Source organism: Camelus ferus, chromosome 8 (assembly GCF_009834535.1).
Source record: "Camelus ferus isolate YT-003-E chromosome 8, BCGSAC_Cfer_1.0, whole genome shotgun sequence".
Lineage (NCBI taxonomy): Eukaryota > Metazoa > Chordata > Mammalia > Artiodactyla > Camelidae > Camelus > Camelus ferus.
In genome coordinates this window covers 14087497-14103755 of record NC_045703.1, presented here as the reverse complement: position 1 = coordinate 14103755, position 16259 = coordinate 14087497, and the positions used below count along the sequence as shown (strand labels likewise).

General features: G+C 38.5%; 1 protein-coding gene across 1 annotated transcript in view; it reads right to left on the bottom strand.

Moving 5' to 3' along the window:
• EYS (eyes shut homolog) overlaps positions 1-16259 on the bottom strand; it is a 1185765-nt gene that overhangs the window by 329937 nt on the left and 839569 nt on the right. Inside the window, 1 exon segment of the mRNA XM_032484469.1 lies at positions 2051-2094. Coding sequence (XP_032340360.1) covers positions 2051-2094 — 44 coding nt within the window.

Below are 16259 nucleotides of genomic sequence, written 5' to 3'. Positions count from 1 at the left end.
TTATATAGAAAAATATTTTAGTTTTCTTTATTCGGTTTAAACAAATGAAATTGTATCTGTAAGGATAACGCTTGGTCCTCTGATAGATACACCTTGAAATCTCAGTAACCTAGCAACACCAACCTTATTTCTTGTTCATACAAAGTTAATCAGCAAAGGTGGAAACAGGGGATCTGTTCCCTGCAATCATTTCAGTGATGTTTGGTGACTCGGGAACTCAGGTGACACAGGCATGTGGCTTCTGAGGTTGCCTTCAGTGTCACATGCAAACACCCAGACACCAATTCAGGAGAAATAAGGAGGGAAAGATGGAGCATGTGAAATCCTACTCCATTCCACTCCACTGGCTGGAACTTGGTCACATGGCCAAACCAACTGCAAGAGAACATGGGAAAAATAATTTAGCCATGTGCCCAGGAAGGCAGAAAAATTAGCTTGGTGAATCCAGCCAGCTTCTGCCATGGAAATCATGTTACAAATATTGTTATTAAATAAAACTATAAAAAAAGATCTGCATTTTTTATTCACCTTCATTTACAAAATATCTCAGGGACCTTTTATTGTCATTACACGTAGATAAAGCTTAGGCATTTTAATGAGAGAAGTTCTGAGTGTAAATGTACTTAATCATTTCCTTATTGAAAAACATTAATCAATATATTTTTAATATAATTTTTCAAATTATAAATACTGCCGTGAATTCATTGTATATCTTGTGAACTCATGAGTATACTTGAGGAATAAATATCTAGAAGTGAAACTTGTTAGGTCAAATAAATATGACAAATTTATATCTTGATAAATAGATCATAAAAGCCTGTACAAAATGAAGCTCCCTAAATAGTTTTGGATTACTAATTTCCTCAGTCCCTCACCAAAATTAAATATTGATTGAATGTCATGAACTATTATCATTAAAATTAAATATCAAAATGAAATATTATTCATTTAATTGGTTATATACCTAATAAATGAGAATCATGAGAATTAATGATCTCATTTTGTTTTAACCTCTATAACAGTTTTTTAACATATTATTTGCCGTTTACATTTTATGTAATTTACAGGAATATGTACTTTCCTTACATTTTCAGATTATTTGTTTTTACCTGTTAATTTATAGGAGATAATTATATATGATAGATATTTATCTATTTTATGTCTTTTTAAATGAGATTCCTTTGTCTTTCTGAGCATTTTGTCATGTTTTCTGCTGTTCCTGTTGAGCATTAAGTTCCAACTCTCTTTTAGTAGGAAGCTTGTTTTTCTTCTCCAGATACTTTTAGGAAGTTCTCTTGATCTTTGTTTGCCAGTGGTTTTTCACTGTGCTGTGTTAAGGAAAGAATTATTTTCATTCATCTAGTTCAGTTTTTTTTTTTTTTTTTTTTTTTTTTGCAGGGAGCTTTCTATCTGAAAAACTTAGATTTTTATCTACTCTGGAAAAATGACAACTCACCCTCATTTACTCTACATTATCCTGCTAAAACATTTGCTCAGCTCCATATTCTCAGCTCTTTTTGCATCTCCCTTTCTCAATTCATAGTAATTTCTTCAGATATTTTATGCTGCTCATTAATTCTCTTTACATCTCTAATTGCTGTTTCACTTGTCCATTTTTAAAATTTAAATTACTGTGTTTTTACTTTTGAAGTTCTATTTGCTTATGTTTCAATACCCTCTACTCAGTTTTCAGGGTGACTTTTTCCTTACATGTGCTTTCTTTTCCCTCCTTTATTTCTTAAGAAATCAACCACTGAGTTTTTTATTTTGTGTCTGGTAATAATCTCCGGCCTTTGCAGATCCAAGTCACCTGCTCTTGTTTTCTGCTAACTCCCCTCTCAGGTTGCTTTTTATTTCTCTTCAAAGGTCTTGTCATTTATCACTGTTAGGTTTATAATCTCTGAAACTTTATCTGTGAGAAAAATTGGAGGCCTGAGTGTAAGACATGCCCCTAAACAGGACTTTTGTTTGCTTTGCGCATCACATGAGGACAAGTTCAATGTGGAAACATTGTAAAATACATATTTTTCTTGAAGAAGTTTTGAATAACTAGGAGATGTCCACATCTGTGACACACCTGGAATCAAGTCATTGCTCAATGATATTTTGAATAAGTGAATGTTACACAGATTTGGGCCCCCGCTGTCCACATTGGGCTAGCTCGCTGTGGTGGTTTAATGCATAATTATTATGTACTACATATATGTATATGTGTTATCTGCTGTATTACGTATTATACAATATTATACACATTGGGGGAAGGGTGTTTTCCTGCTCACTGAAGGCCATAGTCAGGAACATTTCCTTGGGGATCATTTTGTTTTCTTTTCCCTTTATTTATTTATTTTCTTCCTTCTTTCTTTTTGGTGGCAGGGGTGGGGGAGAGCAGTGCTGTAAGGATTTTTCTCATTATTTTGGCATTTTAGTAATTTATTTAAAATCTATTCCTCTACTTTAGTCTATTTTCTGTCCTATAGTTGGAATGTTTTTTCAGCTCCCACATTACCCCTAATTTTGTTTCTTTAATTTTCCAGGAATTTTTCAAAATGCATGTCTGTTAAAGGAAGCTTTTATTGTTTTTACAGCACTGGTATACATGAACTGCAGCAAGTGAATGTATACATGTGTGTGTCTTTGTGTTTTTGTATTTTCCATTGATTCTAAGTGAGAGTAGACTTGGATATGTGTGACGAGTTTGCAGTCTTTAGAAAATGCTTCATGATATTTTTGTATAATGGTACCACAGAACACTTAATTGTTTTTCTATGATTGTCTCCCTTTTTAGGACTTAAAACCTTAAAGCAACTTTATTATTTACTCACTTAAGTGTCAGTACATCACATAGTTTTGACATATAGTCATTTATAAAGATGTATTTTTTGACTTCATAAATCTCCTAATCCATAGATATATTCTGAGACACTGACATGAAAAGAAGCAAATCATTTTAAAATATAATATGTAATGGATTATGGAAACTGAACTCTAAACCATGGATCCTTACAGAAATAAACAAGTTCATATTCTAATGTTGATATTATCTACATTTTTAAGAGCAAATTGAATTGAAAATGACATATTTATAAAAAGAGTTTCTTTGGCTAAGGGCATATTTTTACTCAATGGCCACATTTAGATTTAGAAATCATTGATGTTTGAATATCTTTCCACTATGGAGAATAAGAAATACATAAATATACAGCATTTTTAGTAAACATTTTATGTCAAATGGGAAGTTATTATATTAATTAAATTTAATGTATTTCCTCTATTATAGGAGAGATACTGCTCTGGAATACTTCCACATTAACATAAAACTTACAGGAAAGAAGAATATTCTAAATTATTAGCCAGGATTAAAAATGTGTGGTTACTTACTACCTGGAAAGTGCATCCAAATTAGAAAAAGATGAGCCAGCAATCGAAGTGTCATTGATTAAAGCCAGGATCTTCTCTCGGCAGTAAGAATGTGTGCACCAGCAAAGCAAAGCAAATTCGTCTTGTAGCCTTACGAGGAGAGAGGAGCTATCTCGGGTTCATAGGAGCCCCAGAGTATTTGTTTCATGGAAAGGACTCCATTAAGGAATCTGGACCTAGACATTGCCAGCCAGAATTTAAAAAATGAAGACAGGCCAGGAGAGAAGGCATGCCCATCATTTCAGAATCCACTGTGCTTCATCCATTTGTTTATTTATTCAGCCTAAAAGGACTTATATAGAGTTCTCACTGTGCACCAGAAACTCGCTACGTAAGATGACATGGTGATCAGTAGAATCTGTGTCCTCCTTTTCATGACCTTTCAGTTTTGTGGGGTTGAGAAAAATAGACAATTGCAAAACTGCATGATGCACCGAATGCTAACTGCAAACCTTGCCCTGCTCTCCGTGTTTCAAAGGTGCTAACATAATTCGATTCTCACAAGAATCTGAGAATGTGACCATTTGCATTTTCATCAATTTACAGGTGAAATAGAGATATACACTTAATAAACTTGCTTCAAGGTCACAGGCAAATATATGGGAGAAATGGATTGGAACTCAAATAGTCTGAACCTCGAATTAAAATTTTTCAAATTTTTACACTTGTGGCAGGGGACAAGAGGGGACACATGCCAATGACAAGATTGTAGATAGGTGCTATGGGAAGATAATAGGGCAGCGACTATCAGGAAAGGCTTCCTCAAAGGGTTTACAGCTGAGTCGTAAAAGGCTGGATGGCATTGTCCAGAGGAGAGTGGGAAGGAAGTCTTTGGTGCTGGTGGGGGGCATTCAGAGCCCCATCAAGGGGCATTTAAGGTCCCAAAGGAAAGAGACAGCATGTGAGAACTGCATGTGGTTTGTCATGGAGGCAGCTACAGAATGTGTGTGTGTGTGTGTGTGTGTGTGTGTGTGGTCCCTCCAGGGTAGATGGTGTCATGTCTACACAGAGGCAGACCTGCCTCTTTTAAGCTGTCTTCCAAGACTGAGCAACCAGCCATAACTGTCTTGAAGTTGCGGTCCCCTTGGTAACACACCTTTTCCTGCCCATACCATTCTCATTCCTCTCTGCTCCACACCCCCTCATTCCTCATTCCAGGGACTGAACTCCACATAAACTTGTAATTCAGATTCTGTTTTCTAGGAAATCTGGTGCACGAAAGCCAGATTTTAGCGATTGGTGGCTGCTCCTGGCTCTGCTCTTGGGAGACCCTGATTAAACAATTATCTGGTGTTCTTCTTATACCCGTAAGCCCCTTTTGCATCATTCGATCCATGATCTCAAACTATTTTCCTATTATTGAAAAAGATTGATCACATTTTACAAGTACATGCTGGTTTGGAAAACAGTGTGTGTGTGTGTTTGGTGTCTGTCTGTGTGGTTAAAAAGTAGCAACACATCAAGAAGGCACATCCTGTGTTCAGTCTGCACCACAGGCTCTACCAGATGGATGCTTCAGTTCGCTCTTCCACAGCAAACTGTCTGGGTTGCTCACCAAGGACTTTGTCCAGGAAACCCTTCTATTCAGCTACCTCAGTGGGGCTCTGATGCTCTCCAGCTTTTGATTTATTTGGCCCAATGAGGATCCTAGCGGGAGTCCGGAGGGCAGAAGGAGACTGAGGTTAGGATAGTTTTTAATTCTGCAGACCTGCCTCTGATGTCACCTCAAGCTGGTCCTCCGTGTTCTCCCCATCTCTTGTCCCTTTGGGCCCAAGGACAACTCTGGTAACAGTTGTTAACTGCTTGCTTGAGGATCCTGTACAATTCCTTGAGGCTTTACCACACCCCACCCACCCCTGCATTATTGCTGCCTAGGAAGTGAATCCTGCTTGATCCTTGTAACATGTTGTGCATCTATTTCTTATTTGGACCCTGACTAATACCCCTGTCAGTGACCTTGCAGACCTGATTGAAGGTACGCAAATGTATGAAGCCTCACATAGGAAGCAAAAGGAAGCAGGGCTAAGGGCAAATTTTGAAGAATATCAGATTTTAGGGGAATTGGATGGAAATGATAACTTGACCAAGACAGGAAAAATAAAAACAATATGAAGGTAAGAGTAAAGCGGGGAGAGGACTAGGTGGAAAATCAAGCATGAAGCGTTGTGAAGATAAGGAGGTGTGAGTGCTAGGGAGAAGCCGAAGGAACTGAGGTTTGAAATGTGTCCACTTATTTTTAGCATTTAAGCCATCATTGTTGACCGTGATGACAGCAGTTTCGGTAGAGACAGCTGAAGCAGAAATCAGCCAGTCATGAATTATGCTGTGAGTAGGAGGTATGAAAGTTAAGAGAAAAAGTGAGATCTACTCTTTCCAAAATCTAAACCTGGGGGAAGAGAAAAGAATTTCTGAAGTGATTCAATGCTCAAATTCTCACTGGAAACTTCCTCAACTGAAGTGACAACTTAACCAGTTAGTCTGTTATCATCATCTTTCTTTTCTGCTTCTGTCTAGTTTTCTTGCTGTTATTTAATTTTTTACTAATAGTTCTACCAAACAGAAGACCAAAAATCATTGTACAAATGAGTTGCTGTGAGCAAAATGTTTAATAATGCAAATGAATGTACCTTATTCTTTTTGATTATTGGTGGCCTGTATAAAAATTATTCATGACATTTTGGTTTTTTCTAATTTAATTAAATAAACATCATCACGTATATAGTAAGGAGAAGTTATTGCTGTTTTAATTCAAGTGTTTTACCTCAAAGAACGTTGTCTAATGTATTATGAGTTAATTCAGCCATACGACTTTAACACCAGTTGTGTATGTGTGTGTACATGGTGTATGTGTGTGTGTGTATGTCTTGGAGCAAATATCTTTATAAAACATTTCCTCATGCACAGATTATAGCAATTCAGGCACTTTGGCGGTAGGTTGTCCATTATGCAAATTTATCATGAAAATTTTATACTTTGTGACTTCATTTCTTCCTCTAACAGGTTTCTAGATTGTACTATGGTCTTTTGTGTCCCTGCCCCCACTTCATATACTGAAATGCTAGCCCCCAAGTCTGTGAGAGGGAGGAGTCTTGGGAGGTGATTAGGGCGTGAGGGTGGTGCCCTCTCAGGAATGAAATTACTGCCTTTATTGAAGATGCTTAAGAGCCTTCCCTGGCCCCTGTCATCATGTGAGGACACAGTGAAAAGGAAGTCATCTACGAATCACGAAGACCTCACTCAACAAACACAGAACCTGCTGGTGCCGTGGTCCTGGACCTTCCAGCCTCCAGCACCATGAGGAATCAATGTCTTGTTTATAGGCAACCTGGCCTGTAATAATTTTTTTTTATAGCAGCTTGAATGGACTAAGGGTTCTTTCAGGAGATAGTAACATTCAGATCAGTAAGCCAAGTAAAGAAGATCCGCCCTCCTCAGTGTGGCCAACATTATCCAATCTGTCGAGGGCCCCGGTGGAACAAAATGGTGGAAGAGGGGCAGAGTCTCTCTCTTTTCTTGAGCTGGGACGTCCACCTTCTCTTCACCTTGGACATTGGAGCTCCGGGTTCCCAGGCCTTCAGACTCCAGGACTCACACATGTACGCCCCGTCTCAGGCCTTGGGACTCAGACTGGATTATAGCATGGGCTTTCCTGGTTCCCCATTTGCGGACACCAGATCCTGACTATCTCAGACTCATCATCGCTTGAACCAATTTCCATAATAAATCTCATATATCACACTCTCTATATGTCCTGTATGTTCTGCCTCTCTGGAGGACCTTGATTAATAAATACAATGTAATTAAAAAAGCTCAGTAATCTCCCAGATAATTAGTAAAAATTCATATCTTATACATTCCTATGTGTTACTACAAGAGTTACTGATTCAATAGCTTTTAATTTTTATTGTATCAAAATCTTAGAGTCACTTATTATAAACAGCATAATCCAAAATACTTTTCTAAGTATCATGAATATTATTTTTATACCCAATCTTGATAAAGAAGTATATACATTTAGAATTTGAAAGTATATTTATCAGTATATTAAGTTCACTCAGCTTTTGCAAATGTTTTCAGTTTTATGGTTTTCCACTACATACCTCATTTGTCCTTCACAAGATTGGGATATGTGTGATTTAAATCTTCACGGCAGTCAATTGCAAACAATTAAAAAGTAAAAATCTGCTCATGCTAAAATGTATGTGCTTTGAGGAACTTTCTCACATGGCTGGTCTGCAGCACCGGGCTAAGTGTGTCGTGTTGATGGGGTCAAAGTCACAGGGAACGGCTTTGTGGAGCCACTTCTGCTGAAAAGCTCATGCTTGATATTTCATTGAAGAGCCTCCTGTGGATTTGGCTCCAATCTCCTTCCACCCCACCAGTTCTCTTTTTATTGCTAAGCTGCAAAGGGAAAAAGACAAAGCAGCAGAAGACAATGGGACCCTCCCCCCGCCATGTAACCATCCTGAGTAGTTGCTGGGGTTCATCTGCCCTGTGGCAAAGTCATTAAGGAGCCCTTGTGATGATCATCTACGGAGGAGCCCACAGTCACCAACAGGAGCAGCAGCAATTAGATTTACCATCAGTAAATACCAGGAATAAAGGAATAGAGGCAATTTGGGAACATAACCCACCATTTCTGGGCTTGACAATCAGTGCTGCCTTGATGCATGTGCCTAATAGGGCCAGAGAGATCACGATCATGAGAGCCATGCAGATAGCTGCATCTGAGAAAGGACTGAGAAATGAACCTGTTTTTCAGCTGGAAATTCCCGATTCTATGTCCTCTTCCTCAACTCTCTAGAACTTCAGTGTCACATCTTGTCCCTTGATGCTCATTTCCTATCTGACATCTGGTCAACACACAAAATCTCTTGTCTTTCAATAAAATACTTTTTTTTTCTTTCAGAGCTAACTCTTGGTTCCCATTTATTGAAAGTGAAAACTTTTGAGTTATCTTTGTCTTGTCTTTCTTTTCCTCATTTCTCTCCAGACTCAATCTTATCTGCCATTTAGGCTTAAATCTCTTTGAATTTGGACTATTGAAATACTTTCTTAACTGTTCTTACAAACTTCAGTTTTCCTTCCAACTGATAAAACAAAGGTTCATCAATTTAATTTTTAAAACAGGGCAAGAACTTCCTCTGCTTTCAAATGCTCAGTGAATATCCTTAATTTCCTAGAGAATCAAGTATGATGAAGTTTAAATGGCCAGGTGTTACTTTTAAAAGTGCAAAATCCAAAATAGGAGTCTGTGTCCACTGATTGCCTTGGCTTTATATCCACACCTCAACTTTTTAATCTCTCATATATAGATAATACAATACAGGCTGTAAGTTGTTTTATTTAATGACATAAAATATAAAAATATCCAGAAAGGTAATTGACACCAAACCATTTTTTGCATTCTCTTCTCTGCTCTAACAAAACTTGTTTATTAACCACATTGCAAACATATCCAACAATCTTTCTCTCTGCCTTTGCTCTATGGGACCAGTTTTTCCAAGAATTTCCTCCCTATAACTTTCCATAGGTCCATCCATACAGCTTCAGATCTATGATCTCTGATGCTTTCAAAAATCCCTACTTACACAATTTCTTCTCCTTTTCTTTATTAAGTAATTGATAATTGCTTCCTAGCAGGATTGTTTCTCTTATATGTCAATAAAAGGTAACTCCCTTTTTATCCATTTTTATTTATTTGTCCTTATTTCTTCCTCAAGGATTAGCTTAGTCTCAGTTTTAAAGCTGATCCGAATCCTCTCCTCTGTGTCCCTGTAGCGCATGTCATGTGATACTTGAATTATCCCTTTGTATCTGCTTCTCTTTCTAAACTACAAGTACAAAGGCAGGTTCCATTACTTATGTGCCTTTGTATGTCCAGCATCAAGCAAAGTTCATGCACTAGTAGGTACAATAGTTTTTAGTTCTTTGAATAGCATTATCTGTGCTCTGTCCTTTCCCCAAGTCTAAGTTAAGAAATGACACGTAATTTACTACCTGGTATAATTCCTGTCCGGTGATGTTCACACCCACCCCAGGTTTGCAATGAATTGTGTGAATGACGATGGCAACAACTATCACTTCTCCAGTTTTATGTTGTGACAGCAGAGAAAACTCTGCATGTGTTTCCCCAAGACCTTACTTAATTGGTAACTAGAATGATTCTGATTCTGTCATGTCAAAGGGATCAGGAGAAAATTTGGAATTCAATGTCACTTTTGAAACTGTCATCTTGCCCTCTTCAAATTGGGACTGAATCTTGACATGACCCCTAACCACTGGAAGCCCATCAGTAACCTTAGGTTGCAGAATGATGTGTAGCTTAGGACTGCAGCTTAAGAAGCTCTGTGTATGCATTCTTTCCTCCAATCAATCTTCCCCATCTTTTCCTCTACAGCAGGAATTGGATTCAAATGCTGTACTTGAGAATAAGCAAGGATTTGACAGTTTGCTGGTATGATATAAAATCGACTGTCCATTCCAGGCTTTTAATTTTCAGGGATTACAAGTCAATTTGTTGTAAGGTCAGTCGACTCCGGCACACACCTCCTGCAGGAGTCAGCTTCAGAACACCGAAGCAGTTGGAGACTGAGCCCCTCAGGAGGTTGACCTAATGAGAATGATGCTAAAATCAACCGGTTTTTAATTGGAGAGAAAATGTGTCACAAAAATTTCCACACCATTGAATGCAAGTGCAGAAAGGACTAATGCTTTATTGTGCTCATTCAGAGGATACGGTGGATAAATGACTACAAACAGAAAAAAGGTGACTCTTGAATCCAGGGTTATATAATTTAAAGATCAAATAGATCTGAACAGCAACATTTGCCAGATGGGAGAATATGAGTGTTGTCCTGTGGTCCTTTTTCTAAGTCAGCACAATTAGGAAAAAGAGTGTAACAGCATTTACTTCAAGATATTAAATCACAGCAGTGAGGGGTGTACGGATGAACTTACAAAAGCAGTGCGAGAATGTCTCAGAGATTCTAGGTTGCTCACATCCTGGAGTGTTTTTACATATGAGCTCATTACAGTTAACTATTTGTGAGTTTAAGCCTTTCACCGTTTACCTATACATCCTCGGGCCATATCACATGCCCATCGGCAACTGACTCAACACTCAACATACGGCCACATGGATACACATACCATATTGGTACTTCCGTCAGCCGACTACCTGGATGGAATTCAGTCAGATCAATACTCTGAGTCATTTGGGCCCAGACTTTGCCTGCACTTATGGTAACAGCATTTTGTGTAACAAATAAAAGTGATTCTTCCAGGTGGCTGGGTTGAGCCAAGATGGCGGAGTAGAGAGACTCAAGTTCACCCTCTCCCACAAATACATCAAGAATTACATCTGCGAACCCACTGAATCGCACAGAACACTGACTGAACTCTGGCAGTTCAGTCTCTGGCTTCAAAATATAGGAGGATTCTTACAAAATCTGATAAGGATAGAGAGAAAAATAGAAAAAAAAAAAAAAAGTGTGCAAGACCGGTCCTGAAGGGAAGGAGAGGCACAGGAAGAAAGGCACCCTCACACTGGGACGCCCCCTTTCCAGCCGGGAGGTCGGCGGGGGCAGGAGCAGAGCTTCCAAGCCTCCAGGGAGAAAGTGGCAACCACTTGGCAGACAGAACTAAGGGAAACTGACACTGAGGGTCCCTGCCATGCACGGCCCTAGAGGCGAGCTTGTAGGGATGGGCCAGGACTGGCTGCTGGAGATCAGTGAGGAGCCCAAACAGAGGGCTGGGCCCCACTGCACAGAGGCAGCCTCAGGGGCTGGAGGGCCGTGTGAGCCCTGGCTGGGGGTGGGTGTGGAACAGAGCAGCCTGGGACCCCCATAAAAAAGCACCATGCTTGGTGTGCATGGGGATGCAGGCGGGACGCAGCCACGCCATAGCTGCTTTCTCTGCTTGGATCCACTGCTGGTGTGTTCTTGTGAGAAGAAAGGTGGGGCTTGGTCATAGCCATCACTGCTGCTCAGAGGCGTGGCTCAAAGCTGAATCCGTACCTGGGGGCCCTGCAGCTTCACAGGCCTGACTGAGATTTGTTTACAGCTCCAGGCAGAGAGGGCGGATTTGCTCTCTCTGGACCCTTTGTGGACCTGCACCTCTGGGACTAACAGGCAGTGAGCGGAGTTCTGACTCACAGTGGGGCGAGCACTGGTATTTACAACAGGCCTGCGTACTGGACTGTATGCGGAGGCGGGGCTGGGGTCTGCGCTGACCCTGTGAGGCACCACGGATTCCGGTGTGTGACTGCACCCTTGCTACGGTGGGTCCTAGCATCTGACGTTGTGGATCTGCGCTGGTGGCTCCTGGGGCTAAGAACCTGGGGGGCACCAGAGCAGGTGGCCAACATTCCCGTGGCTAAGGTGGGGACGAAGGCAGCGTCAACAGAGAGTACTTTGAAAGCCTGCATAACAAGTGACAGACAGCACCACACAGGGCACATGTCCTGCCTAATCTTCTTCCTAGTTGAAGCGCTCCAACCCTGCCTACCACACACCACAGCTCAGAAACAGGTCTAGAAGCCTCTATTCCAGCAACAGGGGAGCAGACCTGGCCCCTGCGCAACAACAACACTCAGAGCAGGCTCTGATCACAACACCAACCACACCCTCAACCAAAGGGATAACAGCCGACACTCACATAAGGAAGACGTGGCAACCATCCATACTAAGAACAGCCATCGCAACAAAACTATTAGATGTACAGTCTACACAGGAACGCTCCCACTTTAAAGAAAAACAAATAAAAAATAAAACAACCCTTCAAGACAACAGTGGATGACTGATACTCCTAGATCCATAAAGCCAGAGAGCTATAAGTAAAATGAAGAAGCAGAGGAACCATTCCCAATTAAAAGAACAAGAGAAATCCCCTGAAAGAATGATCAATGAAATAGACTTCGATAGTCAACTAGATCATGGCTTCAAAAGGGGAGTGATCAATGCACTGAAGGAACTAAAAGAGACTACCACGGAGACACAGAATACTTTAAAAAGGAAATTTATTAAATTTCCTCACCTATTTTTCCCTCGGTTTATTCAAGTCTTTGTACAACTATTAGCAATATCTTATCCGTTTTTTTCAGATAGGTTTTTCCGTGCTCTTGAGGTTATTCCTAGGATTGTATGTTTTTTTGTTCTCTGGTCTAAGAGATCAACTTTTCTACAATATCCTTTAATTAATTAGAAATAATATATAAAATTACTTTGTGGATTTTTTTGGGACATCACTATTGAGAAGATTTTTTATTAAATCTTATAGATTTCAAGTTGATATGTTTAACCAAAGATGTGGTCACTGTAAATAAGTTTATTTTGCATTTATTTTACCATTTATATATCTTATTTATGAACTTTCACAACAATGGTAAATGGTAATGGAAACAGTTTATCTTCTCATCTCAGTAACACATTTTTTTGTCTCATTAGCATATTATCAATGACTATGATATTCTCTGTTTACTTAAAATATGGTCTTAATCATTAAGTGCCTTTCATTCTGTTTTTCTAGGAGGTTTAATTAAAAGGATATTAGTGATAAGAACAGCACTGTTTTAGTGTCTATTAAGATGACCCTGTCATGATTTTCTCATTGGGCCTCTTAATGGTATAAATATATGCCTGCTATTAGATTGTTCTGAATTACCTGTATACATCTCATTTAGGTGAGATGACATGCTCAATGTCATTGTGACATTGAGTTTATTAACACTTTACATAAAATGTTTGCACTTGTTTCAAATGTGATTTTGGATTATACCATTTCTTTCTTTACAGTATAAGCAAATTTACTGCTTTCCCCCAACCCCAACCCAACACCCACTCACAGGACCCACTTCATCTCCCATTTTATTTCCTAGTATTTGTAAATGTGATCTGTGCTTTGGAATCCTAAATATTATTCAGTTATTTTTAGTTATTTTCCTGTTGTATATGTTTCTTTTCATATGATTTTTGTCATTTACATTTATTTTAATAATTTTTACAGTATATTTTATGTTGAAACAAGCATTAACACTATTCCTTTGAAATCCTCCTTTTTCGTTCATGGGCACACATCTCTCAGCATTTTTTTTTTAAACTTTTTTTATTGAGTTATAGTCATTTTACAAAGTTGTGTCAAATTCCAGTGTAGAGCACAATTTTTCAGTTATACATGAACATACATATATTCATTGTCACATTTTTTTTTTTTTTGCTGTGAGCTACCACAAGATCTTGTGTATATTTCCCTGTGTTATATAGTATAATCTTGTTTATCTATTCTACATATGCCTGTAAGTATCTACAAATTTTGAACTCCCAGTCTCTTTCAGCATTTTTATGTGTTTTATATGAATATTTAATTTTTAAGATTATATTTCTATTTCATTAATGCATGAATGAAAATTTTCCAGCTATTTTTGACATTTTCCCCTCAATGTCTTAACGTTTGCTCCCCCTCAGTTTGTTTGGGTTTTCTTTTGGTGTTTAATGTTGGAAATAAAAACTCTAAGGCGTATACTACTTTTGTTATTTTGAAGGTAACTGCTTTTTGTTTCCTTTTGTTTTATTTCCTACCTGGATTCTTATTGCATTCTAAACTTCTCCCCTCCATATGAATTTCTAAGGCTTACCTAGTAGGACTTTCTTTTCATTAAATTTTCAAGAATCTGGTGAACTCTTTTGATCTGCTTACACAAGATTTTTCAGCATCAGAAAGTTCTCTTTTTAATGCCTTCAGTCTTTAGGGAAAAAGGAACAACATTATTACATTGGTGCTAAGACCATGGTTTCTGGAGTCAGACTGACCTGGTTTAAATTCTAGCTTGCCTAGTTACAAGTTGTGCAGCATTTTTATGGCTTCCATAAACTCCTTTTGCCTCAGTTTTCTATCTGTAAAGTAATGATAGTAAATGATAGTACAAACATCATGAAATTTTTGTAGAGATTAAGAAAGTAATCTGTACTATTAAAAAAGAAGCTGGCACAGGGTAGTTGCTCAATAAATTTTAACTGTTATAATCATCTCATAATTTCTTTCCTCCTTTTTTTTTTTAGGTTTTTTATTTTGGGGCCATTTCTGAGGGTTTTCCCGTACTGATTGGATCTTCTCAAATCATGAACTTTCTTCAGTAAATCCAATTTACTCAAACTTAAGCAATTTTAGTTTAATTATAACCCTTTCTGATCTCACCTAGATTCTTTTTCATTTCAACTTGTTGACTTTATATCTCATCTTCTTGTCTTTTTAAGCCAGCCTGTTCTTTCCTTATGACAGTATTATTCTATTTTATAACTTTTAACATTTGATTTAATATAACATTTTCCCTGGATCTTATAGACGACTGCATTTTAGAGGCTCTCCTTCCCTTTTCAAGATGATTTTTGTTTTCTTTTGATTTTTAATACTTTTTCATAAAAGTTATATTGTTCCTGTTGCTTCCAATTTATCAGTATTCATCACCCAATAAAGAAAGCTATGCTCAATATTTCCTAACCATCAGGACAAGGAGATTTCCTTCTGCTCTGACCCCTGTCCATGGACATGTTGGTTTGAAAACCAGAAGGTAGTGCGATGATGCCTAAAGATACCAGTCCAAAATTCAGGATCTAAAAATTTCTACTTTTGTGGCTCTGTGAAGAATGAGATGGCATCTTTCCTGCACAGAAGGAGGACATTGGAAAAACTACAATCTCAAATGCACAGTTATAAATATCTTCCTGTCCTTGCCCTTAACAAGTGCTTTAATTTGGAGAACTGTATCTACCAAGATAGACTTTCTTTGCACAGTCCACATCTACATATTTGTGTGTTGCAAAATTCAGGCTAAAGCTTCTCAACTGGCAGAGATATACTGGGTGGAAGTTTCAGTATTTAGTAAGTCCAAAATCAGTGCCTGTGTGGGAATGAGAAGGCTGCCTAGTTTTCAGGTTCAAATGGAAACTTTGGACCCTGAACTAGTTAACAGTGAATGTACTAGTTAGCTAATGCCATGCAGGTTGGCAATGTGGATCTGGCTCAGCTAGGCAGTTCTTTTCTCACCAGAGCTTAATCAAGCTTCTCAGATAGCTGCTGCCTCTGATTTATCATTGGGTCCACATGGTCTAATGTACCCTCAGTTGTGACAACTCCTTGCTCTTTTCCATGTGTTTTTTCATTGTCCAGCAGGCTAGCCAGTGCTTGGCTGCATCGTGGTCACAGGTGAGCAAGAGCAATGGAAGTGTGTGACACTTCTTGAGGCTGAGGCTCAGAACCAGCACTGTGTCACTTGTGCTGCATAATATTGACAAAAGCAAGTCACAAGTTCCACCGAGATTCAAGGGTAGGAAAGTAGATATCAGTTTCTGGTGGGAGGAGCTGCTGAGTCACATTGCCAAGGGCATGGATACGGGGAGAGGTCGTGAATTGAGGACACTTTACAACCAACTACCACAGTGGAAAAGCCAACAGCTATTTTCTAACATTTTATTGTGGCAAGTCAAATTAGTGTGACAATTTTTCTCAGTCCACTTTTGTGATTCCTCGAGCTGTATATTTTTCTCTCAAAATTTAAGCCAGAAAGTATTGGTATTATATTTATTTTCACATTCTGTATTATCTTGGAATATTTAATAGAATGGTTTATGTTAGAGACTGATAAACACATGCCATTTAAAAGCCCCAAAATGCCAATATGTATTTTATAGAATACTAATTTCTTTCTATGGGTGGATACTTTACTGTAGAAGTTCCATTTTTTTCACAAGAAATTGTGAGCTGGGAAGAAAAGACCAACAATATGTAGATTAAATAGTGAAATATAGCCTAGTTTAAATTTAGGGGTATATGACTTGATCACCACC